Source organism: Mirounga angustirostris, unplaced genomic scaffold, assembly GCF_029215605.1.
Source record: "Mirounga angustirostris isolate CCGP_5_RB_7025 unplaced genomic scaffold, mMirAng1.0.hap1 SCAF_10, whole genome shotgun sequence".
NCBI lineage: Eukaryota > Metazoa > Chordata > Mammalia > Carnivora > Phocidae > Mirounga > Mirounga angustirostris.
The window spans coordinates 138,175,499-138,201,264 of record NW_026991718.1 but is presented as its reverse complement, the minus strand read 5'-3'; the positions used below and the strand labels follow the sequence as shown (position 1 = coordinate 138,201,264).

The following is a 25,766-nucleotide window of genomic DNA, read 5'->3' as shown; positions in this document are numbered from 1 at the left end:
CTTTTTTTCTGTTTGTACTATTGATTTGTTGAGAAATTGGAGCTGTTGGTGCCGTGTGTTGGCCTCGCTGGTTGCATCCTGTGACCTTGAGAAGCCCCTCCCTATTCCCCTGTGAGGGTCTGTAAGAGCAGGTGCAGGTGTGCGGGGCCGTGTGGGAGGCGCTCAGCCCCTGCAGCGCAGTCATGACGTGTCCATCAGAATTTTCAGTTTATGGGGCACCCGGGTGGCTCAGTCGGTTAAGCATCCGACTCTCGGTCTCGGCTCAGGTCTTGATCTCAGGTTGGAGGAGCCCACGGGGCTCGATCCCACGACCCTGAGATCATGACCTGAGCCGAAATCAAGTTGGATGCTTAACCGACTGAGCCATCCAGGTGCCCCTGTGTACATGGAATTTTCAAAATAATTATTATCTATATAAGTTTTATTTTAAAATTTAAGATTTGTCATTGGTTGATAAAGCATAGGAACGTCTCGTAGATTTGTTTAATCTATGAGAAAGGCCTTACTTCTCTTAAAGTTGATTTTCATTTAGTTTTCGCTGAAACACAAATTAAGTTTACCTCTGCCTCTCTTTCATGTGGGAAAAGTGGGTGTGTAGTTCCACTTGGGTTTGGAACCTTCCTGTTAGTGAGAGAGTTTGTTGCAAAGGGGTCACCTCGGCGATGGGTCAATGCCAGAGTTTGTTTGCAGTTTAATAGTTGCAGGTCTTTCCTTTTGAATATATTTTTTAAAATTTTTATTTATTTATTTATCTGAGAGAGAGAGAATGAGAGGACAGAGAGCGTGAGAGGGAGGAGGGTCAGAGGGAGAAGCAGACTCCCTGCCGAGCAGGGAGCCTGATGCGGGACTCGATCCCGGGACTCCAGGATCATGACCTGAGCCGAAGGCAGTCGCCCAACCAACTGAGCCACCCAGGCGCCCCTCCTTTTGAATATTTTCATGCATGCTTCTCGTCTTGTTTGGAGTTGTGAGCTACTTTTGCCTTAGTTTTCCCCCCAGATAAGTCATTTTTACCCACAGCGAACACTGGGTCTGAGGAGTGTGCGAGCTGACCGCTCTGGAGCAGACAGTCGATACACGGCTGAGTGACGCGAGTTTGCTTCTAGAACTCCTGTGTCGTGAAGAGAACGCTGGCATTTCCGCAGAGCTGGGGAGGAAAGTGGGTTTGTTCACCCATCACTGTTCACACACAGTTTCCTGAGTCCTCAGAAGATGAGGAGGCCAAAGCTCCAGTGGTCTCCCTCCTCCGACCCCCGCAAGCTCGGAGTCCAGCCAGGTTAGCCTCAGCTCAGGACTCGGTGGGGCTGACAGGGCCTGGGGACGCCGGCCGGCTTGCCCCTCGTGCTCACAGGCCAGTGTGTATGGCCGTCGTCCCTCTGCCATCCTGCTCAAGGGCACTTAGCTGCCGCCCTCTTTCCTGGACCGCCGGTCAGTGGACGATGTCACCGCATTTAAGGTGCCATCCCTTTTGTCCAAGCGCAGAGGGAAATACTACTCTAGTAGTGACAGTCGGATGGCCTAAGCCCAGGGTCCTGCTGAGGAATTTCCTTTTGCTCCTTAGAAGTCAGAGTCGGGGTCCCGGGGCTTTGGCAGCCGCTCTGTGCCATGTGGTCAGGGGGTGCAGGCAGGAAAGACCAGTCTGTGTTCTCCTCGTGGGACCCTGTTCCATGCGGTTCCAAGGTCCTAGATGAGCCAGGGGCTCTGCAGGGTTCTGGGACAGGAGGAGGCCGACTGTCCTTGGTCCTGTTAGGAAGAATCGTGAAAGTCAAGCACAGACTCCCCCACGGTGTTTCCAACCCACAGATAGGAGTGAAGAAGGGTAAGTATGGATTTCTCTCATATTTTTTGCGGGATTCCTCTTCATGGACGTTAATTTCATATGTGCTATCCTGCTCCATGCAAGTGTTGGGTAGGTTCATTTTCTGTCTTTGAGTTTTATGAATAAGCAACTGGCTTTGGAGGGAAACAGGGGATGTGAGCAGACATCTCAGGGTCCGTGTTCTCGGCTGTCATTTCCTTCAGTTTATTTCTTACAAACTTCTGAGCATCAACGTAAACATTTATTGTTCCTCTAAGTTGGGTCTTATTCAGTTTTAATATGTCATATTCTTCTCGGCTGTTTTCTGACTGTCAGGCATTTGGGTAGTTTTTTACTTCGTGCTAATATAAATAGTCTTAGCAGCGTCTTTGAACAAATTAGCATTTGGGATCATTTCCTTGGGGTGGAATTTCCCAAAAGTAGAATTACTGGTCAGGGATGCACACGTCTCGTCTCGCCACGTGCTGTGGGCTGGGCTCCAGAAGGACAGCCGCTCCTGGTTCTGTGGTGGCCTGTGACCGCCATCACTGGGTCGTACAAGTTCGTGTTAATTTTTCAGCTTCATGCATGTAGATTTTTTCTTAGAGATCTTTTCTCAGAATCTAGTACGTTTCCCTCGGTTTCCTATAGGTCTTGCCTAGATATCTTTGAAGGTTTAATGTTAGGCTCCAGGATTAACTTTGACACTGGCTGTGGGGCTCGCCCAGCAGCCCTGCCAAGACCAGCCTCAGGTGTCCTCCCCGTGGGGACTGGGGGTAGGAGCGTGGGGTGGATTCGGTGGCTAAGGTCGTACCTGGACTGCAAGGCACAGACCCTTGGTCCTGAGGGCTCTGTCAGGCAGGGGAGCCCCCCGCACTGGCAAGTGTGTCCCGATCCCCTAACCGGTGCTGGTGCTGTTCCTGCAGCAGGGCTGTGAGGACGGTGAAGTCCCCGGGACCCCTCCCGCGGGCTGCCCAGAGAGCCAGCACTTTCCATGCCCACTTCCTTCAGCTGTGGTCACTGCCAGAGGACAGATCTGGAGAGCCCCTCGCGTGCCTGCCCCGCAGAGCACTGAGTAGTCCGCCTCAAAACCCAGGTCTTTCCTTGTGAATCGGGAGTTTCATTTCTTAAAGTGCCTTGGGGCTGGTCCCAGCTCAGCCCTTGACGGAGAGGGGCTTTCCCTGGGAGAGGCCCTGTCTCCCTTACGTGCCAGAGACGGGGGACAGGGTGCCTTAAGCCTCCCTCCGCCCCCCAGTCCAAGCCCACACCTTGCTCAGGGAGGAAGAACCAGCCCCTCCCCCAGGGCTCCTCTCACAAGGCCCCCACCTCAGGGCCTGCTGGCCAGCTCGGCCCCAGCTCGGCCTCCTGCCTTCATCACGTGCCCCAGGCCTGTGCCCCAGCTGGTGCTGCTCTCAGTCGGGGGCTCGGCTGGCCGCTGTGGGGGATGCTGGGGACCAGTGTGATCTGTGCATGGCTGAGACCTGGCCAGTTCTGGGACTGGCCTTACTGTTAATGTCCGCGTGAGTTAGGGAAGCTGGTGGATCCATCACTGGGGGCCACGCGGTGGAGGTAGGGCTGTGCCCCGGGCCGGCTTCCTGCTCCGGCCGTGACCGTTGGCTCACTCAGCAGCCGTCCGTCTGTCCGTCCTTCTCTTGTTCAGTGTGTAAGGAGTGCTTACCTGAGGAGGGCCTGGTCATTTCTGTAGAAATGAGAGCGGTGCTTGGACACGTGTCAGGTCAGCCAGCTGAAGTTCTGTTGGATACCGGAGCCGCCTGGGCTGGTTCCCGCGGTGCCAAGGGGGCTCGCGCTGTCTGTGGCCCGCCTAAAACGTTTGCGGAGACGTGGCTCTGAGCTGACGCTTTCCCCTCACTCCGGGCGATCCAGGCCGGGGGTTCAGGAGCCAGGGGTTCAGGACCCCTGTGCACGGCAGCCCCTCTTGTTTGCAGCTGTACAACTTTCCAGGAAAGAGTGACTGATTAAAGGTCTAGCATATTACCAGATGGGAACAAATGTCGCAGAACATCTCAAACTGGCCTGTCTGGTTCAGGGGTAGGTGGCAGTTCTCCTCCAACAGCTGCAAGGTGTTTCAAAATGGAAAGTTGAACAAGGCTGAAGGAAGGGTTTCACCTGCTGCAAGAGAGCTCTGCTTCTAGCTGCTTTCCTGTTTGGGGTCTATTTTTGTCTTGGTGGCAGAGAGCGTAGTGCGTAGAGTCAACATTTCAAGTCACAGCACATTTCAGGCTTAAAATTCACAGAAATTTTCCTGGCTTATGAAGCTGATCAGCTTTCTTCTTCTTCTTCTTCTTCTTTTTTTTTTTTTTTGATCAGCTTTCTGTTTAAGAAAAAAAAAATTAAGGGGCGCCTGGGTGGCTCAGTGATTAAGCGTCTGCCTTCAGCGCAGGTCATGATCCCAGGGTCCTGGGATCGAGTCCCACGTCGGGCTCTCTGCTCAGCGGGGAGTCTGCTTCTCTCTCTGCCCCTCCCCCTGCTTGTGTTCCCTCTCTCTCTGATAAATAATAAATAAATAAATAAAATCTTTTAAAAGAAAAAGGAAAAAATTAAGTTGATGTGTGGCTTTTCCTGGGACTTTTGTAACAAAGTATCACCAGCTGGGGGCTTAAAACAACAGAAAAGTGTTCTCTGGCAGCTCTGGGGCCAGGGAGGCTCCGGGGAGGGTCCATCCCCCCTCTAGCTCCTCTCGCTCTGGGCCGTGGCCCGTGGCCCCATGGCTCTGTCTCTGCCTCTGTCTTCACATGGGCTTCTCTCTGCCTGTCTCTGTCCAGATTTCCCCTTTCTGTAGTGACACCAATACCGTTGGTTTATGACCTCATCTTACCTTGGTTAAATCTGCAAAGACCCTATTTTCGAATAAGGTCACGTTCACAGGTATTGGGGGTTGGGATTCAACATGGCCTTTTTTGGGACACGACTCACCCACAACAGTGGGTGACTACATCCATCCCCAGCTTTTCTGTGAGCTGACGGGGAACATCAGAGCCCACCCCAAAATGCATGTGCGGTCACGGGGGGTGTGGCTGGTTGGCAGCGGCCTGACCACCCACCTGCAAGACCACTACTCCATGAGCTCCTTCTTCTTCTACCAGCATTTAATATGGGATGTTTAAAAAACATTTCTTGAGGGGCGCCTGGGTGGCTCAGTTGGTGAAGTGTCAGGTCATGACCCCAGGGTCCCTGCATTGGGCTCCCTGCTTCTCCCTCTCCCTCTGCTGCTCCCCCACTCATGCTCTCTCTTGCACTGTCTCTCTCTCTCAAATAAATAAATAAAATCTTTAAAAAAATAAAAAACATTTCTTGAATTCCACGTGTAAGCTTTCAGTTCTGCAGGTTTCATGGGAAAAAGGTACTGTAGTTGTGTTGACCCAAGAGTGTGCATGGAGCCTGCTGAGCATCGAGACGTGGTTCCTGTGCTCAGAGGCTCCCAGACTGGACACAGCAGGCAACAGAGGCTCGTGCGCTCGCTGTCTTGGGAGCACCTGGAAGCTTCCTGGAGGGAGGAGGCAGTGTCTGGAGGCTGGAGGGGCTTCCTGCCCCTCTTCTATTCTGGGCAGAATTTACCTTTGTAGGTCAGACTTGTTAAATAAGCACGTTCGTACTGCCCAATGCCTCATGTATAACCAGAGTGAGCTAAAAGGAACTTAACTGCCCATTGAGACCAAGCATGGTTTAAAGAAGAAACATCCAGAGTGAGACTCGGATCTAGCCAGCGGGACATGTCTGGGAGGATGCGCATAAACACCTGACCTCTTCCCCTTTCTTTCCCCAACCCACAAAACAAAGAAATTCCCCCAGACCAGCTTCCCAGCAGCGGAAGGAGAGAAACTGGAAGTCAGAGCGGCCACAGTAACTCAGCCCTCAGGTGGACACACGGGACTGGCCCCTATCTGAGGCCTCTCTCCAGACTCCTGACCCTGCCCGGGCCTTTTCTCTCCTACCTGCCGGGGCATTCTTGTATATGCCAGGACCTGAATCAGGACCTCTCCCCTTGAAGTGCTGGTCTCTGGGTCCCCGTCTTGGTGGCTGTGCCCCAGCCACCCTGAGGCCTGGCAGAATCCTCGACCGGCCCGGCATTTGGCTCTCAGCTCGTTCTGGGCCTCTCGCTGGCCCTACCAGGGCTCTCATGGGGACTCGCTAAGGGCAGTGCCCTCACCGCCTCTGTTTCGAAGTCTTGCATGCACTTGGAACCGTCCTGAAACACAGAGGCTCGTTGTCTCTCAAGGTTCTATGGCCGACTGGGTTCTTCTTGTCCACGTGACGTCAGATGGGCCTGCAGTCCCCCGGGAGCTGGGCTGGAATGGCCAGGCAGGTGGCTCAGTGACTTGGTGGGGTCAGGGCTCGTCTGGGATGCTGGGGTGGCCCTTCGCTCCACACCATCTTAGGTCAGCTCCTGCAGCTGAGTAGCTGGGCACAGACCTGTCCACCTACAGAGGTGGACGCTGCTGGTTCCTTAAAGCTCAGTCCCAGGCCAAGGTCAGTGAGGGAGGGGCCGCCCCAGGCCCTGAACTCTGGGGTGGTGGCTCATGGGGGAGCCTCTTCAGAGGCCAGCGCTGCCCTCTGAATGTGTACTGCTCCGTATGGCGCCCCCATGAATGGTTTGTACCCCCCTCTGGGGAGCTGCCCCTGCCCAGCCCCTCCCCGTGCTCCCACAGCACATTTATGCTGACCTAGAATCCCTGCTGTGGTTCTGGCCTTCTGGGAGGGGGGTGCCCTGTGTGGGAGGTGGGTGGTGTCCTCAGCCTTGGGTGGGCTCCTTGGCATGCAAACACATTGGGTGATGCGGCCTGGAATTCTGCTCCCCTGCTTAGAGATTTGCTCGGAGGGTCATCAGTGTGTGGGGGGGGGCTTCTAGCCCCGTGGTGTTTGGACAGGGGGGCACCTGGGCACCGGGCCCTGTGGCCAGGGTGGGGGTGCATCTGAGAGAGGAAGTGACGCTGAGGCAGGTAGGGAGGTAGGGGCGCTCCAGGCTCCTGGGAGGACAAGGAACCGAAAGAGGCACAGAGGAGGGGCCGGAAGTGGGGGCTGTGCCCATGGGGCCTCCAGACCTGAGGCCGAGCAGCAGGAGGGCGGCCAGGTTTGCATTTTTAGCTCAAGCTGGTGGCAGTGTGGAGAATGTGAAGGCCTCCAGCACCGCTCGCTGTCCGCTTGCTCTCAGCAGAGAAAATTCGGGGAATAGCACGCCCCGTCTCGCCAGCCATGGATGATAATCCGACATATAGAGAGTCCGATCTGTAAAGCGATTTCTCATCATGGGTATCCTACCCTTGAGTTTTTCAGAGCACAGTAAACCATCGAAACAGCCCAGAGTGTGGAAATAACGTCTGCATGGGGAGCTCGGAGCCGAATGTCAGGGCAGCTGAGCTCTGCCCGCGGACGCACAGGGCTGGGCAGAGGGCACCTTCCCCCGGGGGTGAGCAGCGCTTCTCCTACCTGCCCGATTACCGTCGGCCTTGGTGGCGGTCCTTGGCAGATGTGCATGGCGTGTGAATGTGCGGGGCTGCCTAACGAAGAGAAGAACCGCGGACTGAAAGTCTCCACACGGAGATCTCTTCTTTCCCAGCTCTGGGGGCCCGCGTCCTCCTTGGAGGCGTCTGTCCCTTGTCTCTGTTGGGTGCGGACCCCACCAGTCCCGTCGGACTAGGGCCCACCTAGGGACCTCATCTGAACCAAGTACACCTGCAACGACCCTGTCCCCGAGGGAGGCCATGTGCTGGGGAAGTGGGGGTTAGGAATTCCAAAAATGAATTTTGGGGGACAAAAGCCACCCCACAACAAACGGTGATAAATGAGCACAGGTTTGTAGTTGGGCAAGGATATTTTCACAAAGACAAGCGTCTAATCGCCTTTGTTGAGGCATAATTTACATACAGCCAACTGCTGTCATTGAAAGAGTGTCTCGGTGGCGCCTGGGTGGCTCAGTCGTTAAGCATCTGCCTTCGGCTCAGGTCATGGTCCCAGGGTCCTGGGATCGAGCCCCACATCGGGCTCCCTGCTCGGTGGGAAGCCTGCTTCTCCCTCCCCCACTCCCCCTGCTTGTGTTCCCTCTCTCCTTGTCTCTCTCTCTGTCAAATAAATAAAATCTTTTTTAAAGATTTTTTTTATTCTTATGTTAATCCCCATACATTACATCATTAGTTTTAGATCAAGTGTTCCATGATTCATTGTTTGTGCATAACACCCAGTGCTCCATGCAGAATGTGCCCTCCTCAATACCCACCACCAGGCTAACCCATCCTCCCACCCCAATAAATAAAATCTTTAAAAAAAAAAAAAAGAAAGAAAGAGTGTCTCTCCAGGGTCTGCACACGCGGCCCTGCCCCAGATCAGTTTGCACTTTCCGGAACTCCGTGGAAGACGGCTCGCTCACTCGTGCTGCCTGTGTGTGGTACGTCTCACTCCACACGGTCACTCTGAAAAAGGGACATTAGGCACTGGGCTGGGGGCATGTGGACGCCTTCCTGCTGAGCGTGTCCCTGGTTGGGACACACCCCACTTCCCCGTTTACCTGCAGACACACATGCGGGGTGTTTCTGGGTTTTGACGGTTACACGGCTGAGAGTAGAGTGCGTGCGAGCCCTCATGTGGGGCCGTGCTCCCACATCTCCTCATACCCCGAGTTGGGGTCGTTGGGTCATCTGGTGTTTGTTCAGCTTTTGAGGACGTGGCAAGGGTCGTCCAGAGCGGCCGCACCGAGTGCGAGGGTTCCAGCTGCTCTGCAGCCTCGCCGACGTGGACGTGGACGTGGACGTGGACGTGGCTGGTCACCCTGCCGCCGCGGCCGTCCTGAGGGCACGCGGGCCGCGTGTAGTGGTTGTCGTCGGCGTTTCCCTGAGGCCTGAGGAAGGCGATCACCTTCCCGTGCTTGGCGGTTCAGAAATCTTTTGTGTGATGTGTCTATTCAAATTATGGTCCATTTAAAAAATCTCACCAAAATAACTACAAAGAACGGTTTTTGGGGTAGTGAAGTCGGCTCAGGCGTCTGTGGGGCCACCGTCTCTCCTCCATGGAGTTTCCGGGGGGCACGTAGGCTCAGAATGGTTTGGTTCTAGCGCTCGAGGTATCTTGCTTCAACTTTAAAACAATATTTGTGTGTTAGATGACATTTTAAGGAGAAGCTTAAATAAGTTTAAGTTGAGCTTAGCAGACGTGCACAAGTTACAGGTGAGAGGTAAGAAGGTGAGGTGACAGCCGGCGTAACCTAGGTTTGTGTGTGTGTGAGAAGGGTGCTCATGCTATAAGAGTTGTCTCAAATTAGATGTGGGCTTTTCTTTTCTTTTTTTTTTAAAGATTTTATTTATTTATTTGAGAGAGAATGAGAGACAGAGAGCATGAGAGGGGGGAGGGTCAGAGGGAGAAGCAGGCTCCCCGCCGAGCAGGGAGCCCGACGCGGGACTCGATCCCGGGACTCCAGGATCATGACCTGAGCCGAAGGCAGTCGCCCAACCAACTGAGCCACCCAGGCGCCCCAGATGTGGGCTTTTCTTGAGTGGGACTCAGTGACCGGCCCTGGGGGAGGATCCCGCTGCCTAGTGGGGCTGACCGGATGCTTGTGTGCTGGTAACAGGGACACAAGGTCTAAGTTACACCCACTGTTTTGCATTTTTATGGGAACCAGTGGTCTTCCTGGTGGAGCTCCTTACAAATGAGAGGAAGAAGGGACTCCAGGCTGGTCCCTGAACTTGGAACGCACAATGCAGTGAGTGATGTGCATTCACAGCCTTCAGTGGTTCTTAAGCATTTTGAGACGCGGTGATGCGTTTGAACTCTCCCCGTGAAGCACTAGCAGTCGCGTGACAGATGGAATGAGTAATAAATGCACGTCTTCAACAGGACAACCTCTGCTGCTAATTTGTAAACAGGGCTTTCTGGTTGACCCCCTTTCCTTCAGATACTGGTAGGAGAAGGTTTTGGAACGTACTCTGTAACTCCCCAGACCAGAGATTGGTGCCCTGTACTGAGCAGGTTAGGGACTGGTTGGGGAGCTGCCCGGCCCTCAGCATCCTGGACGCCTGAATCATAGAGCCGGCGGAGAGGAGACTGGCAGGAGCCGGTTCTGGCGCTCAGGTCGGAGCCGCCTGAGCCTCGTCTGTGCCCCTGGGTCGCCATGCCGGGCAGAGTTCACTGGAGCTGGTAGGGGACAGCAGAGTGGGCTTGGTGCCACGTGCACGCTTGGTTCCGAGGCTGGCTTCTCCGTGGGCCAGGAACTTGGTGTCTTTGAGCTTTGGTTCTCTTGGCTTGCAGTTTGGGGATGCTCTCCATCTTCCCTGGAGGCTGTGAGATTGGAAACGGCACCCGAGTGTCACACATGTTGCCTCCCAGAGGACCCCCCCTCGGTAGGAGTCTTGGTGACTTGCATTGCCCGCCGTGTCCCCGGTTTTCCATGGTAAGGGCTCCCGAGTCCGTATCAACCCCCCAGCACTGGTCAAGTGACGTGACCTCTGAAGTCTGGTCTGGAACGTGGATCCAAGTTGGTTTGGTACCAGAGTGGTTCTGTTTTATAAGTGATGCTCTAATACAGTATCTCTCGATCAGCAAGCTGTAAGTGGGGAACCTAGAGGAGAAATAAGAACGCAAGTTTGGAAAAAACAGCAGGGAGAGGATGCAACTTTGCAGGAGTTTCTGTAGCACCTTTGTGCAGCCTCAGGTGCCAGGGTGGTGACAGATCACCCCGCTTGCCCTGTGGGCAACAGGCAACAGCCCTTAGACCCTGACCTTACGATGCTTGGCATCTGTGTTTCTTCATGGACCACAGGCTCCTCTTTGAGAGGCCCCTTACTCACGGAGGGTGCCGCACACGGGCCCTTGAATTCGTGAGTGTACCCTGTGCTCCATGGAGCAGCACAGAAAATTCAGAGATGACAGGTTACCTGTCCACAGGTGCGTGTCTGCAGCCAGGTATGTCTCCGTGACGTGGGCTGTGCACCAGGGCGGGTGTTCTGCTCGCCTTGCCCTCAGAGAGGAACCATGGCGAGCATGCTTCCATCTCAAGGCTGTACCTCACCTGCCAGGCCGTTACACGACACAACACCTGTGGTCAGGTGGGTGGGACTCCCAGGAGCCCCTTACTGGTGCTGAGAGATGATCAACTTTGTAACGGAAATTCAGCTGTTCTCCTAAAGCTTCTTTGGGCTTGGATAGATTCCATGTACCCTTAATATTTTCATAACAGATCCTATTTTAGACTCCATTTCTTTTTAATGTACAGATAACTTTATCTATTGATGGACGCACTTTCTGGGCAGGCTGCTTCCATAGTTTGACTGTTGTAAATAATGCTGCTATAAACATAGGAGTGCATGTATCTTTTCAAATTAGTGTTTTTGTATTCTTTGGATAAATACCCAGTAGTGGAATTACTGGATCATACAGTATTTCTATTTTTAATCTTTTTTTTTTAAGATTTTATTTATTTATTTGACAGAGAGAGAGACAGCGAGAGAGGGAACACAAGCAGGGGGAGTGGGAGAGGGAGAAGCAGGCTTCCCGCGGAGCAGGGAGCCCAGTGCAGGGCTCGATCCCAGGACCCTGGGACCATGACCTGAGCCGAAGGCGGATGCTTAATGACTGAGCCACCCAGGCGCCCCAATACTTTTATTTTTTTAAAAGATTTTATTTATTTATTTGACAGAGAGACAGCGAGAAAGGGAACACAAGCAGGGGGAGGGGGAGAGGGAGAGAGAAGCAGGCTCCCCGCTGAGCAGGAAGCCCGATTCGGGGCTCGATCCCAGGACCCCAGGATCATGACCTGAGCCGAAGGCAGACGCCTAACGACTGAGCCATCCAGGCACCCCTCTATTTTTAATCTTTTGAGGACCCTCCATACTGTTTTCCAGAATAGCTGAACCAGTTTGCATTCCCAACAACAGTGCACGAGAGTTCCTCTTTCTCTGCATCCTTGACAACACCTGTTGTTTCTTGTGTTGTTGACTTTAGCTATTCTGACAGGTGTGAGGTGGTATCTCATCGTGGTTTTTATTTGCATTTCCCTGAGGATGAGTGATGTGGAGCATCTTCTCATGTATCTGTTGGCCATTTGGATGTCTTCTTTGGAGAAAAGTCTGTTCATGTCTTCTGCCCATTTTTAAATTGGATTATTTGGTTTTTGGGTGTTGAGTTGTATAAGTTCTTTATGTAATTTAGATACTAATCTTTTATAGGATATGTCATTTGCAAATATCTTCTCCCATTCAGTAGGTTGTCTTTTAGTTTGTTGGTTGTTTACTTTGCTGTGCAGAAGCTTTTTATCTTAATGTAGCCCAATAGTTTAGCTTGCTTTTATTTCCCTTGCCTCAAGGGACCTATCTAGAAAAATGTTGCTATAACTGATGTCAGAGACATTACTGCCTGTGCTCTCTTCTAGGATTTTTATGCTTTTAGGTCTCACATTTAGGTCCCTAATCCATTTTGAGTTTATTTATATGTATGGTGTAAGAAAGTGGTCCAGTTTCATTCTTCTGCATGTGGCTGTCCAGCTTTCCCAACACCATTGGTTGAAGAGACTGTCTTTCTCCCATTGCATATTCTTGTTCCTTTGTTGAAGATTAATTGACCATATAATTGTGGGTTTATTTCTGGGTGCTCTATTCTGTTCCATTGATCTATGTGTCTGTTTTTGTGCCAGTACCATATAGTTTTGATGACTGCAGCTCTGTAATATAACCTGAAGTCTGGAATTGTGATGCCTCAAGCTTTGCTTTTCTTTTTCAAGACTGCTTTGGCTATTTGAGGCGTTTGTGGTTCCAGATTTTTAAGTTTGTTTCTTCTAGATCCGTGAAAAATGCTGTTGGTGTTTTGATAGGGTTGCATTAAATCTGTGGATTGCTTTGGGTAGAATAGACATTTTAATAATATTTGTTCCTCCAAGCCATGAGCATGGAATGTCTTTCCATTTCTTTGTGTCCTCTTAAATTTCTTTTTTTTTTTTTTTGGATTTTATTTATTTATTTGAGAGAGAGAGAGACCCAGAGCATGAGTAAGGGGAGGAGGCAGAGGGAGAGGGAGAAGCAGGCTCCCGCTGAGCAGGGAGCCCAATGTGGGGACTCGATCCCAGGACCCCAAGATCATGACCTGAGCTGAATGCAGACTGAGCCACCCAGGCACCCCCTCTTCAGTTTCCTTCATCAGTGTTTTATAGTTTTCAGAGTATAAGTCTTTCACCTCCTTGGTTAACTTTATTCCTAGGTATTTTATTATTTTTGGTGGCAATTGTAAGGAGGATTATTTTCTTAATTTCTCTTTCTGCTGTTTCATTATTGGTGTATAGAAATGCAACAGATTTGGGGCACCTGGGTGGCTCAGATGGTTAAGCATCTGCCTTCAGCTCAGGTCATGATCCCAGGGTCCTGGGATCGAGCCCCGCATCGGGCTCCCTGCTCAGCAGGAAGCCTGCTTCTCCCTCTCCCTCTCCTCCTGCTTGTGTTCCCACTCTCGCTGTCTCTCTCTCTGTCAAATAAATAAATCTTAAAAAAAAAATTAAAAAAAAAATTAAAAAAAAGAAATGCAACAGATTTCTCATATTGATTTTGTAGCCTACGAACTTACTGAATTCATTTATGAGTTCTGGTAGTTTTTTGGTAGAGTCTTTAGGGTTTTCTATAGATAGTATCATGTCATCTGGGAATAATGAGAATTTTACTTCTTCATTATCAATTTGGATACCTTTTATTCCTTTTTCTTGTCTGATTGCTGTGGCTAGGACTTCTAGTACTATGTTGAATAACAGTGATGAGAGTGGACATCCTTGTCTTGTTCCTGACCTTAGGGGAAAAGCTCTCAATTTTCCCCCCATTGAGTATGACGTTCGCTGTGGGTTTTTCATAGAAGGCCTTTATTATGTTGACATATGTTCCCTCTAAACCTACTTGTCTTTTTTTTTTTTTTAAAGATTTTATTTATTTGACAGAGAGAGAGACAGCCAGAGAGAGAACACAAGCAGGGAGAGCAGGAGAGGGAGAAGCAGGCTTCCCGCAGAGCAGGGAGCCCGACGCGGGGCTCCATCCCAGGACCCCGGGACCATGACCTGAGCTGAAGGCAGATGCCCAACCATCTGAGCCACCCAGGCGCCCTAAACCTACTTGCTGAGAGTTTTTATCATGAGTAGATGTTATACTTTGTCAAATGCTTCTTCTGTATCTCTTGAAATAATCATACGGTTCTTATCCTTTCTCTTATTGATATGATGTATCACGTTGATTGATTTGTGAATATTGAAGCACCCTGCAACCCAGAAATAAATCCCACTTGATCGTGGTGAGTGATTTTTTTAAATGTATTGTTGGATTTGGTTTGCTGGTATTTGTGGGGGGGTAGTTTCATCTCTGTTCATCAGGGTTATTGGGCCCGTAGTTCTCCTTTTGTAGTGTCTTTACCTGGTTTTGGTATTGGGGTAATGCTGCCCTCATAGAATGAGTTTGGAAGTTTTCCTTCCTCTTTTACTTCACAGGGCATTTTTAAGATGATTTCAGGTGGTGTTTGGAAACTTAACTGTAATGACCAGAGGAAAGTGTGTGTGTTGTGACAGCTTCGAGCCAAAAAAGAAGTGTGTGGGGTCGGGGCGCCTGGGTGGCTCAGTCGTTAAGTGTCTTCCTTCAGCTCAGGTCATGGTCCCAGGGTCCCGGGATCGAGCCCGGGATCGAGCCCAGCATCGGGCTCCCTGCTCCGTGGGAAGCCTGCTTCTCCCTCTCCCACTCCCCCTGCTTGCGTTCCCTCTCTCGCTGTGTCTCTCTGTCAAATGAGTGAATAAAATCTTTAGGAAAAAAAAAAAAGTGTGTGAGGTGGACCCAGCCAAGTCCTGGGGAGCCGCCCTTTACGGGAAAGAGGCAGATGCCCCCACATTTGAACAGCATAGTTCTCTCCCATTAAACACATGTTGGTGTTTTTGGTGAGGGCTCCTGCCTGACTAACCAGCTGGAAAACGGTGCACTTAAGCGGGAAGATCAGCCTCTAACAACCTGTCTTTCTCAGGGAGTGTCATGGGGCGACTGTGTCCTCCATGCCCAGTGCCTTGGCCTGTGATCTAATTTGGATGTGATTAGTTACGATGAGGTTGTCCTGGAGTAGGGTGTCCAATATGACCTGTGTCCTTATAAGAAGGGGACGCTGGGACCCAGGCTCGCAGGGAGAAGGTGTGGGAACATGGAGACCGGGTGGTGATGCTTCTGCATCCAAGGATGGCCAGGGACTGCCAGCCGCCCCCAGAAGACAAGACAGGCCTGGACACGGCCTTCTGCGGAGCCGTAGAGGGAGCCCATCTGGGCCTCTGGCCTCCGGGCTGTGCGGGAATCCAGTTCTCTGTTTGGGCCGCCTGGTCTGGGGCACTGTGTTCTGGAAGTCCCCGGAAGCTAACAGTGGTAGCAGAGAGAACATGGCAGACAGATTAGGAAATGGTATCAGGAGAGTGCCTCGCGGGAGGGCACCACACCAGAGTGCTTCCCAAGGTGGAACCTCTGGTGCCTCTGGGTGCTCCGGCCCTGGAGGCCTCCTCCCTTGAGCTGGTTTGAGCTGGGGTTTCGGAAGGTTGTAGGGCTGAGGCTGTAATGTCTGCTTCCAGGCCTTTCTGCCCTGTGGGTTTTGTTTGTGTAGGAAGCCCTTGCTTTGTTTTGTTTTTATTTTATTTTATTATTATTATTATTTTTTAAGATTTTATTTATCTGAGAATGAGAGAGAGAACACGAGAGGAGAGAGGGTCAGAAGCAGAAGCAGACTCCCTGCTGAGCAGGGAGCCTGATGCGGGACTCGATCCTGGGACTCCAGGATCATGACCTGAGCCGAAGGCAGTCGCTTAACCAACTGAGCCACCCAGGTGCCCTGTTTTTATTTTTAAAAAAGATTTATTTTATAGAGAGCCAGCAGGGAGGTGGGGGCGGGGCGCGAGGGAGCAAAGCCGACTCCCCGCTGTGCACAGAGCCCGACGCGGGGCGCAGTCCCCGGACCCTGAGATCATGACCTGAGCTGAAACCAAGAGTCGGACGCTTCACTGACTGAGCCACCCAGGCGCCCCCGTTTTATTTGTAAAGATGTGTCCTCAAGGGTGTGGGATGAGGCTCCCTTGGGTTATTTCACCTAGATTGTACATTTGGGTAAGAAAGCCACTTCAGCAACTAATGGGCGTTTGCCTTCTGTGCCGAGAGGCGGCCGCCCTGTGTAGGGTTCTGTTCAGAAGCCGGTTACTGCGGCGGTCAGCCTTGAACCCAGGAACTCACTGCAGACGCTGCTCAGGTCCACCCGCCTGGTGGCTGCCGGCGGCCGGAGGCACAGGCTCTGACCCTGCGCGGCGGCCGGGCTCTCGAGGAGGGTGCGCTCCGCCGAACCTCCACGGGCGTGTCTGTGTCGACGGGTGGCTAACTCGCGTGTTCTTGCCCCCGCAGAGTCTGTAGAACAGCAACACCAAGGCTTCCCCATGAACAACCGGAAGGAAGACATGGAAATCACGTCCCACTACCGTCACCTGCTCCGCGAGCTCAATGAGCAGAGGCAGCACGGCGTCCTGTGTGACGTCTGTGTTGTGGTCGAGGGCAAGGTCTTCAAGGCGCACAAGAACGTCCTGCTCGGCAGCAGCCGCTACTTTAAGACGCTTTACTGCCAGGTGCAGAAGGCGTCCGACCAGGCCACGGTCACACACCTGGACATCGTCACGGCCCAGGGCTTCAAGGCCATCATTGACTTCATGTACTCTGCCCACCTGGCCCTCACGAGCAGGAATGTCATCGAGGTGATGTCCGCGGCCAGCTTCCTGCAGATGACGGACATCGTGCAGGCCTGTCACGACTTCATCAAGGCAGCGCTGGACATCAGCATCAAGCCAGATGCCTCGGACGAGCTTTCGGAGTTTGAGATTAGTGCCCCTCCCGGCAGCAGCACGGATGCGCTGATCTCGGCTGTGATGGCCGGAAGGAGCATCTCCCCGTGGTTGGCTCGGCGCATGAGTCCTGCCAATTCTTCCGGAGACTCGGCCATCACCAGCTGCCACGAGGGAGGAAGCAGCTACGGGAAGGAGGACCAGGAGCCCAAGGCCGATGGTCCTGATGACATTTCCTCGCAGTCGCTGTGGCCTGGGGATGTGGGCTACGGGTCTCTGCGGGTCAAGGAAGAGCAGATCTCGCCGTCTCATTACGGAGGGAGTGAGCTGCCTTCCGCCAGGGATGGTGTGATACAGAACTCTTTCTCAGAGCAGGCTGGAGGCGATGGCTGGCAGCCCACAGGTCGAAGGAAGAATCGGAAGAACAAAGAGACAGTCCGGCATATCACACAGCAGGTGGAGGACGATAGCCGGGCCGGCTCCCCAGTGGCCTCCTTCCTTCCGACGTCTGGGTGGCCGTTCAGCAGCCGAGACTCAAGTAAGCCTTTTGTTTTTTACGGGCAGGGCTGAGACCCCGTTGGGCCACCGCGGCCCCAAAGCGCTGCACGTCGGTGGCCCTGTGGCCGTTAGTTATGTAGGTGAAGCAGGCATTCCAGGCCCATGCCGGTGCCTTCCCGTGGGCCGTCTCTGGTCGCGGTAGGTTGGTACAAGTCCAGGGAGTAGGACGTTGGGGACCCCATCAGTACAGTGTCCACGTCACCGGCACACGGGCTGCCTGGGGTAGGGCCTCTTTAAAGGTGAGGGGTCAGCAGCTGGAAAAGTGGGGTCAACTTGAAGGGTCTGCTTTCCTTTTCATAGGGGAGCCATTCGTAAACACCAATTTTAAATGATTGAAACGTTAAAGTGTTAAAAGGTGGAAACGTGCATCAGATGAGGTGACATGAAGGTGGGACGTCGCAGACGCTCACCGTCCCGCGGCCTCAGTCCTGGGTTTTCTCTCCAGGAGACGTGGGTTTCGGTCATTGTTGTGACATTGAGCAAACTGTCACATGCCCGTGTTTGTCCCTGGCCAGGAGCTTATCTTGACCTGGGGGGACCCGAAGGCCTCTGGCGGTAAAGCACCCCTCGCAACGAGGGATGTCCCCTCGTTTTCAACCAATACAGGTCCGCTGGTTCAAGCTAGCAGACGTGTCATTTTCTTGCATTTGCTGGGTGTTGCTACACAGCAAGGGCCCCCCCGCCCGACCACGCGTCTGGCCCCGCGTTAGGGTCAGCGCCGCTCCGTGCTTAGCTTTGCTGAATCTGGTCCTCGCAGTCTGGATGACAGTTCTGTGTCTGTCTCCCAGACGAGTGGATAACAAAGTAGACATTTACCGAAACATCGGGCGCCCTTCCTGGTGCTGAACCTGTAATGCTTACAGCTGGGCTAGCCCTTCCCCGAGGCAGACGGGGGACCCGCTCCCTCCAGCCCCAGGTGCAGTGGGGTGGGGAGGGATGAGGAAAGGCATTTGGTGGATCAGAGTTGGTCCAGAGCAGGATGGAGGCATCTTACAAGTTCTTGTCCTGGGGAGGGCCGTTCAGGAAGGTCAGCAATCATCCGGAACATGGGAATGGACTGAGGTGAACGCAGCAAACTGGGGTAATAGTCCTGAAAAGTGTCATGGATGCTAAGCATCCTGTGCTCAGGTTGGGGGGCGCCTGCCCACTCCCCCGGCCCAGAGGCTTCCTGGGCCGGGCGACTGGGGCCCCTGCATGAGCCCGGGCTCCTCCTCTCTGCTGTCAATACGCTAGCTTTTATTATCGTGGTAAGATGTATATGCCATAACCCTCGCTCTTTTAACCCTTTCTAAGTATGTAATTTATTGGCATTAAATACATTCACATTGTTATGCAACCGTCATTACTGTTTATCTTCAAAAGGTTTCCATCACCCCAAACTGAAACTCTTATCCATTAAGCAGTGCCTCCCTGAGATGCACTGTGGCCTGTATTATTCCTTGTCATTCTCTGTCCCCGTGTGTTCCCAGCCCCGAGCGCATGGCCAGACCCCTGTATGTTCAGTACAAGTTGGCTGAACCATGATTTTTCAACCTTGGGCTGGATGACTCTGCCATGGGGACTGTCCTGGGCGCTCTAGGACGGAGGCGGCATCCCTGACCTCCATCCACTAGATACCAATAGCAACCCATCCCCAAGTTTGCTGACAACCAAAAGTGTGTCCAGGCATTATAAATGTCTCTGATGGGCAGCACCCCACAGCTTTTGGAGTTTAACCGAGCTGAGAAGAAGGTGAAGTTTCCAAGCTGGTAGAAAAGCCACCTGCCTGTCTCCCTGTTAGCTGTTTGCAGGGAGAGGTACACTCCGTATGCTCCAAACCTTGTAATCTGTCACCAGCCCTGACTAAACTCTGAGAAGCAACAGTCCCTGGCGAACGACTTAAGGACAGATGCTCTGTGTGGAACCTTCTGGGGTGGTCAGTGCCGCAGTCCTGTCCTGGGACACCTGCTTGAGTGCCGTGAGCCGCCCAGCGGGCTGCGATGCTGGAGGTCTTATGGTTCGAGGGCCCATCTGCACAGTGAAGAATGTTTGCTCCTCAGGCCTGTGGGTTTGAGGTTTTAAATGCAGTTGTCAAGCAGAAGATGTTTTTAGAATCCAACAAGTGATTCGGCTGTGTACTTTTGTTAATGTCTTAAATCCCTTGGGTTACCAAGGCAACTGTGAACCGCTTCTGTTAGATTATTCTGAGTTGCAAAGACAAGGACATGAGGTTGTAGGCTCGCCTAGGATGGTTTCTGCCGGCTTTGGTGGCCATTATTCCTCCACTCTCGCCCTGGGGCTGGGTGTGGAAGTGTGAATTGCAATCCCAGTGGAGGTCAGTTTGTTTTCATTAAATATCTATTACCTCTCTTCGAGAAGAGTATTTTTAAATTCTCGTCCTATTTGTAGGAGAAAGGACCCTATTCCAAGGGAATGTGTCAGGTGGTTATTGCAGATCATTTGGGGGCTCAGTACAGATGCTCGGATACCCAAGGCTGCATGCCCTGTCCCTTCTGTGTGTCCCCACCTTGACTTGTGGTGATTTGGAGTCTGTTAGCATTTAAGAGTGATTTTTCCAAGCAAAAGGCCAAGAGCTTCCACGAGAACGTCCGTTGAAATTTACTTCTGAGTTATAGCAGTTCGCTTGTGTGACAGCTCGAGGGCGCAGGTAGGCTGCAGTAAAGTCGTGGCCAGACCCCCGTTCCTTCTCCTCGTCCTCCTTGGGTCCCTGGCTTCCCCCTTTGTGTGCGACCCCGAGATGGCCCCAGGCCCCCGATGAGGTGGATCTGTAGCTGCTAGTTCAGAAGCTGGTATGGGAAGAGCCCAGGTGTTTGTCCTAATGTCCCATACATGTTCCTAAAAGGTTTTGTGAAAAAGAGAGTTCTGTAGCTAGAATAAAATGTGTGGGTTTTGTAAAGTAAATGTTTATACCTATATTTTTGTGAAGTTGGGTCTTTAGTTGTAAAGTTGGACGTACTGGGATTTTTAAGAACGTGTTGGAACCACAGGACGGCTTCGGGTGAAGGTGGTCTCTGTAGGCTCCCAGCCGGCTCCTCATGCCCTTGTGGCCTCTTGCCTGTGCGGGGGAAGGGGGAGGGGCAGGTGCGCCATCTTGCAGGCTAGGGGAGTCCACGCTGCCCCTGCTGAGGTCAGAGGGTCCTTGCTGGGGCTGAGTAGGGAGGAGACGTCCCAGGCTGGACTGTCTTAGTCTGCCCTCAGGCACCGTCCTAAACCACAGGAGGGCACGGATGGATTCGTTTGAGAAGCGGTGAAGCTTGTGAGTTTGAGTTAAGCTACACGTCGGTCCATGATCTGAGTGGAGACGTAAGGGACGAGCAGAGTGCCCAGCACCCAGGGCGTGATCCTCTGGGCACTCTGCTGGAAGCCAGCTTTCCACTGCCAACACTTGCGCGGACTTGATCGCTTCTCTCTCTCTCTTTGAAGATTTTATTTATTTATTTGACAGAGAGAAAGAGACAGCGAGAGAGGGAACACAAGCAGGGGGAGCGGGAGAGGGAGAAGCAGGCTTCCTGCGGAGCAGGGAGCCCGATGTGGGACTCGATCCCAGGACCCTGGGATCATGACCTGAGCCGAAGGCAGACGCTTAACGACTGAGCCACCCAGGCGCCCCATTGATCGCTTCTCTTAAAGAAAGTTGTCTTGCCTAGTCTGGTATTTGTGTTTGGAGGTAAAAGAGCCTGAATGAAAAGTGACACCACGGTATTGTGGGGCTGGGACTGGACCTGCCTCCCGCATCCACACTGTTGGACCCTGTTCCTGACACTTGAGCTCCACCCCTTGTCAGCCCCTCTGCTCTTCTCCTTTCCTCAAAAGTTTGAGCTCAGTTGTAGACCCCAGATGTTTTTCCTTCAGGTCTGAGCAGAATTCCTTGGAATCCGTTCTGGTTGACCTTGTTGCTGTCAGTCAGATGGCAGCTAAGGACCCGACAGAGACAGCAATCCTGTTTGTTGGAATATTGGCTGAGCGTGCGGAACGCAGGGGCCGTAATGGGCGCCCCTGCCGCTGGGATGAGAGGTAGCGAGGTGTCCTTTGTCTGATCTGGGAGGGTGGGAAACGCTGGTGACTCGGAACAGCGGAGCGGTAACAGAAGCCAGATGCCTGCGTGGGAAGGGGCCCCGCGGGTGGAGGCGTGCTGTGGGGGCATGCCCCGTGACTCGTGGCTCATCCACGCCCGGTGCTGTACTTCTGAATCATCGTCCTGGTTGCGGATCCTGGGACCTCGGCTTTGCTGAGCTCCTGCAGCTTCTTTTCCTACCCCAATGAAAGCGCTTCTTTTGCGTCCGGACTTTCTAGAACATGGAGTTCATGAAGGGTGAGTCTTTGAAGGGCTCTCACGACATTCAACTCAGCCCCCTGTTCTTCCAGGTGCAGAGACTGAGGCTGGGTGCTGCTGAGTGGCTTGTCCCCAGGGGTGCCCAGCAGGGCTGGGAGGACGCCCCACCCGGAGGGAGCTCTGCAGAAGAGCTGGAGTGTGTTCTGGGCTGGTGCCTGACAAGGCAGGCCACATCGTGAGGCTGTGTCAGGCTGGAGTAGGAGGTGGAGGTGCTTCTGGAAGCCCCTTGAGCCGAGCAGCCCTCCGGGCTCTGGCGACGGTGAGCTCAGGATCCCCAGAGTTCAGCTCAGGGGAATGTGCATGAGTTGGTATGATTGACATTTTGCTAAGCAGCACTGGGATGTGTCTTTGCAGAGAGTGTGACCACGTCCTTGTGCTCAAGGATCGTGCAGAAAGGAGCCCTCTCCAGCTCCCGAGTACAGGGGGCTGCCCCCCAACAGCCTCGCTGAGTTACCGTGCGTGTTCCAAAGCGAGCCTTCACTGCTTCGTGGTTGGTCCACACATGGGCAACCATCTCTGTGGATCCTGTTTTGATTTGAACTTGAGGGCTTGGTTTTCTTTAACCGAGTGCTTACTTTCTTTTGGTGTTTGTAGACCATGACAGTGATGCCCGGAGGGTCTTCTGACTTGGGGCTGCCTGTGTCTGGTGCCCCGGGGCGAGGCAGCATTTGCCTCCCGGTGAGGAGGAGGGACTTGGCTATGTTGAAAGCCTCAGGGTGAGACTATGTATATGCATATATAATATATATATATGTGAAAGCACAGCTTGTAAAATTCCATTTAAATGGAGATTTTAAGAGGAGTAGTGTTATTTTGAAGTGTTCGTTTGAAAATTTTTATGCCACCGCTTTTTTCAAACTTCGAAAAAGGTGCAAACCCCTCACTGTTCAGCTGGCTAATGAGCAGCCCCCGAAGGCCCGCACGTCAGTCCTGGGGGCCGCCTCCCCCAGAGGGTTGCCGCCTGCCGTGGGTTTCTCTCAGGTACGCTGGGGTGGGATGAAGCTACGGCTGCACCTTGCGTGTGGGTTCCAGTGTGTGCATGCACACCGTGGACTCCTTGTCCTGATGTGGACGGCTCTGGGCTGTTGCCGGTTTTGGTCGTGAAGATCAGTGCTGCCTTTGGGTCTTGTTCTGGTATGTTCTGGAGGTGTTTCTAGGGGGTGCATCCGTTCCCTACAGCTGCTGTGGGAAGTTACCACGAACCTAGCAGCTTAAAGTAGCACAACCGTATTATTTTACAGATGTTAGGAGTCTGAATTTGGGTGGCAGTTCCTTCTGGAGCCTCCAGGAGAGAACGTTCCTTGGCTTTCAACAGATTCTAGAAGCACAGCCTTCCTTGGCTCCTGGCCCCACATCGCTCCGCCCTCCTGCCTCCCTCTTCCGCTTAGAAGGACCCTTGTGTTGACAGTACCCACCTGGATAATCTTCCCACCTCAGGGTTCCTGACTCCATCACACCCGCAAAATCCCTTTCTGAGCTGAAATCAAGAGTCAGATGCTCGGGACGCCTGGGTGGCTCAGTCATTAAGCGTCTTCCTCCAGCCTCCAGCTCAGGTCATGATCTCAGGGTCCTGGGATCGAGCCCCGCGTCAGGCTCCCTGCTCCGTGGGGAGCCTGCTTCTCCCTCTCCCACTCCCCCTGCTTGTGTTCTCTCTCTCTCTCAAACAAATAAATAAAATCTTAAAGAAAATAAAAGATGCTCAACCGACTGAGCCACCCAGGGGCCCCAAGGAAGTTTTTTTTGTGTGAAAATTGCCATTCTTTCTTCCTACTTCTTGGAGTATAATATACATACAGTAAATTGCACAAATTTCGAGTTTGAATAATTTTTTGTTTCTCTCCCTAACATTTTATTGGGGAAATATTTACACTTAGAGAGAAGTTGAAAAAAAAAATGAGCACGTCTGCTGCCTAGATTCTCCACTTAACATTTTGCTACGTTTGCTTTATTACATGCTTATCCATCTAATCATCGAAAACCCATTTTATTTTTCAATGCATTTCAGAGTACCTGGCCGATGTCCCGTATACTTCATCCCAAAACACTCCAGCGAGCATTTCATTAGAGTTCAGCCTGTGTTTCCATTTTTAAGGTCACTTTGACACCTGGCACGCACCATTTCCCAGTGTGCCTCTCGATGAGTCTTGGTCCATGTGTGTCCCTATGCCCCACCCGAGGAGCAGAGCATCCCTGCCCCAGCAGCCTCCAACCTGACTCCTTCTGCCACAGCTCTTCTCTGCCGGCCTAGCGCTTCCTCTGGACGAAACCACGTGGCACGCGCCCTGCTGTGGAGCGGCTGCTTCGTGCGCCTGGCCCCGGGGCATGTGCGTGGCCGCATCTCCTGTAGTCCACACCTGGGGGGCTCTGCCTAGTGTCCCTGGGCCCGAATACGCTGCCGGGTGATTATCCAGATTCTTGTTAACTGCCATGTGGGCAGGAGCCAATTTTTGCTATTATGAATAAGACTTCTGTGAGCATTTTTGGCAAGCCTATCTTGTGGACGTTGTTTTCATTTCTCTTGAGCAAATACCTAGGAGTGCAGTGGCTGGGTCACAGGGAAGGGGTGACTTTAGTTTTATAAGGAACTGCCAGACCTTCTCCTGAGTGTCTGCACCCCCCCTCATAGCGTGAGGAATTTTGGTTGCTCCCCATCCTCCACAGCTTTGCCCGTTGTCTTTTTAATCTGAACCAGCCTAGTGGGTGAGTTTGGTGAGCTTTGACAAATGCATACATCTCTATGTCGGGAGAGAGAACACTTCCCTTGCCTGGCGCAGCCCCTCCCGTCCTTTCTGCTCACCCCCCACCCACCCAGGCCACTCTTGACTCCTGTCCCCAGCGTGGCCTGGAACTGCAGTGCATGCTCTCCTGTCTGGCTTATTTTATTTAACTCTTGTTTTTCCATTTTGAGGTTATTGTAGATGAATGATGAGCTGTAAGAAATAACACGGAGGGGCCCTGTGTCCCCTGAGGCCGTTTCCCCAAGGCTGACGTCTTGCGAACACCGTCACTGCCACCACCTGTATCTGGACGTTGACACGGTCCACGGACCTCAGCCCCCACCACAGCGGCCGCCGAAGACCCCGGGGTCGCTACCCCCCCTTTGGCAGCTGCTAATCTGCCCGCGTTTCTGTGATTTTCAACGTGCTTTTGAGGTTTGTCCGTGTTGTCGTGTGCATCACTAAATCCTATTTCCAGCTTGTGTTCTGTTCTCTGGCTGTAACACGCTGTGTTGACTCCTTCACCTGTTTGCGGTTTTTCGGGTGGTTTCCGGCGCTGTGAACACGCCGCTGGGATGTGCTGGGACGTCTTTGTGCACATGTGAGTTTTGATTCCTCTCAGGTGAACTCCCGGGGCCGTGACTGCTGGGACCCTAGGCTCATGCTGGCTTTGCTCGAAGTCCCCTTTGCTTCACATCGTCGTCAACAGTTCACACTGTTCCCTTTCCCATTTCTAAGCGCTCTGGGGACGTGGCCTGGCGCCTCCTGTGTGCACCTCGCGTTTCTTTGATGGGCCGTGTTGTTGGTCTTCTTTCCGTGTGTGTGTTAGTCTTTCTTCGTCAGGGTCTGACCCCGGGTGGCTTGTGCTGGTGGGTTAGAAATGTTGGCCGTGACGAGCCACTCTTCACGCTCTGCTTTCCGGAAGTGCCTGTTCACGTCTTGAACCCGTTTCTCAGGGCTGAGTTGAGAGTTCTCAGCATATTCTGATCACACCTCAGCAGGTGTGTGTCTTGCAGACATTTTCTGTCTTTGCTTCACGTTTTCATTTAACATTGTTTTTGGAGGAGCATACCTTGTAAATCTCGATGGAGCCCGATTTGCGAACTCTTTTCTTTTGAGGCTCCTACGTTTTGAATCCTATCACGGAAATCTTTGCCAAAGGTCACAAACATTCCCCCCTGTGTTTTTCCTGGAAGCTTAACAGATTTGGGTGTGACGTGAAGGTCTGTGGTTCACACTGATTTCTGTATATAGATGTCTAGTTGTTCCAGTACTATTTGCCCAAAACCTGACTTTTACCCGTTGAATCACTTTGCTGACTATATAGTTACAAAGTAATTAATTCAATTGTATATTTATTCAATTATATATATATTTCAAGTAAGGAGGATTTATGGAATGATGTGAAAACTTTTTGAAAATTAAGAAAATGAGGTAACTTGATTTGAACTTGGATAAAGAAAGGTGACATTTTTGAAATAGAGAATACATTTTGGACACATAAAGTGAGAAGGTAAATATTGGGTGAAATGCATACTTAAAAGTTTT

The 25,766-nt window shown here is 52.3% G+C and overlaps 1 protein-coding gene across 8 annotated transcripts in view; it reads left to right on the top strand.

Moving 5' to 3' along the window:
• Positions 1-25,766, top strand: part of ZBTB46 (zinc finger and BTB domain containing 46) — a 67,664-nt gene that overhangs the window by 10,994 nt on the left and 30,904 nt on the right. For 7 of the 8 annotated variants that reach the window (XR_010405962.1, XR_010405961.1, XM_064573468.1 and 4 more), the window contains one exon: positions 16,180-17,148. Coding sequence is in view for 6 of the 8 variants with exons in the window: in XM_064573469.1 (XP_064429539.1) it covers positions 16,180-17,148 (969 nt within the window). In the remaining 2 variants the exon portion in view is untranslated. Of the gene's footprint in view, positions 1-14,040; positions 14,063-16,179; positions 17,149-25,766 lie in introns of those variants that run through there. The other variant, XM_045886134.3, reaches the window with a different exon arrangement.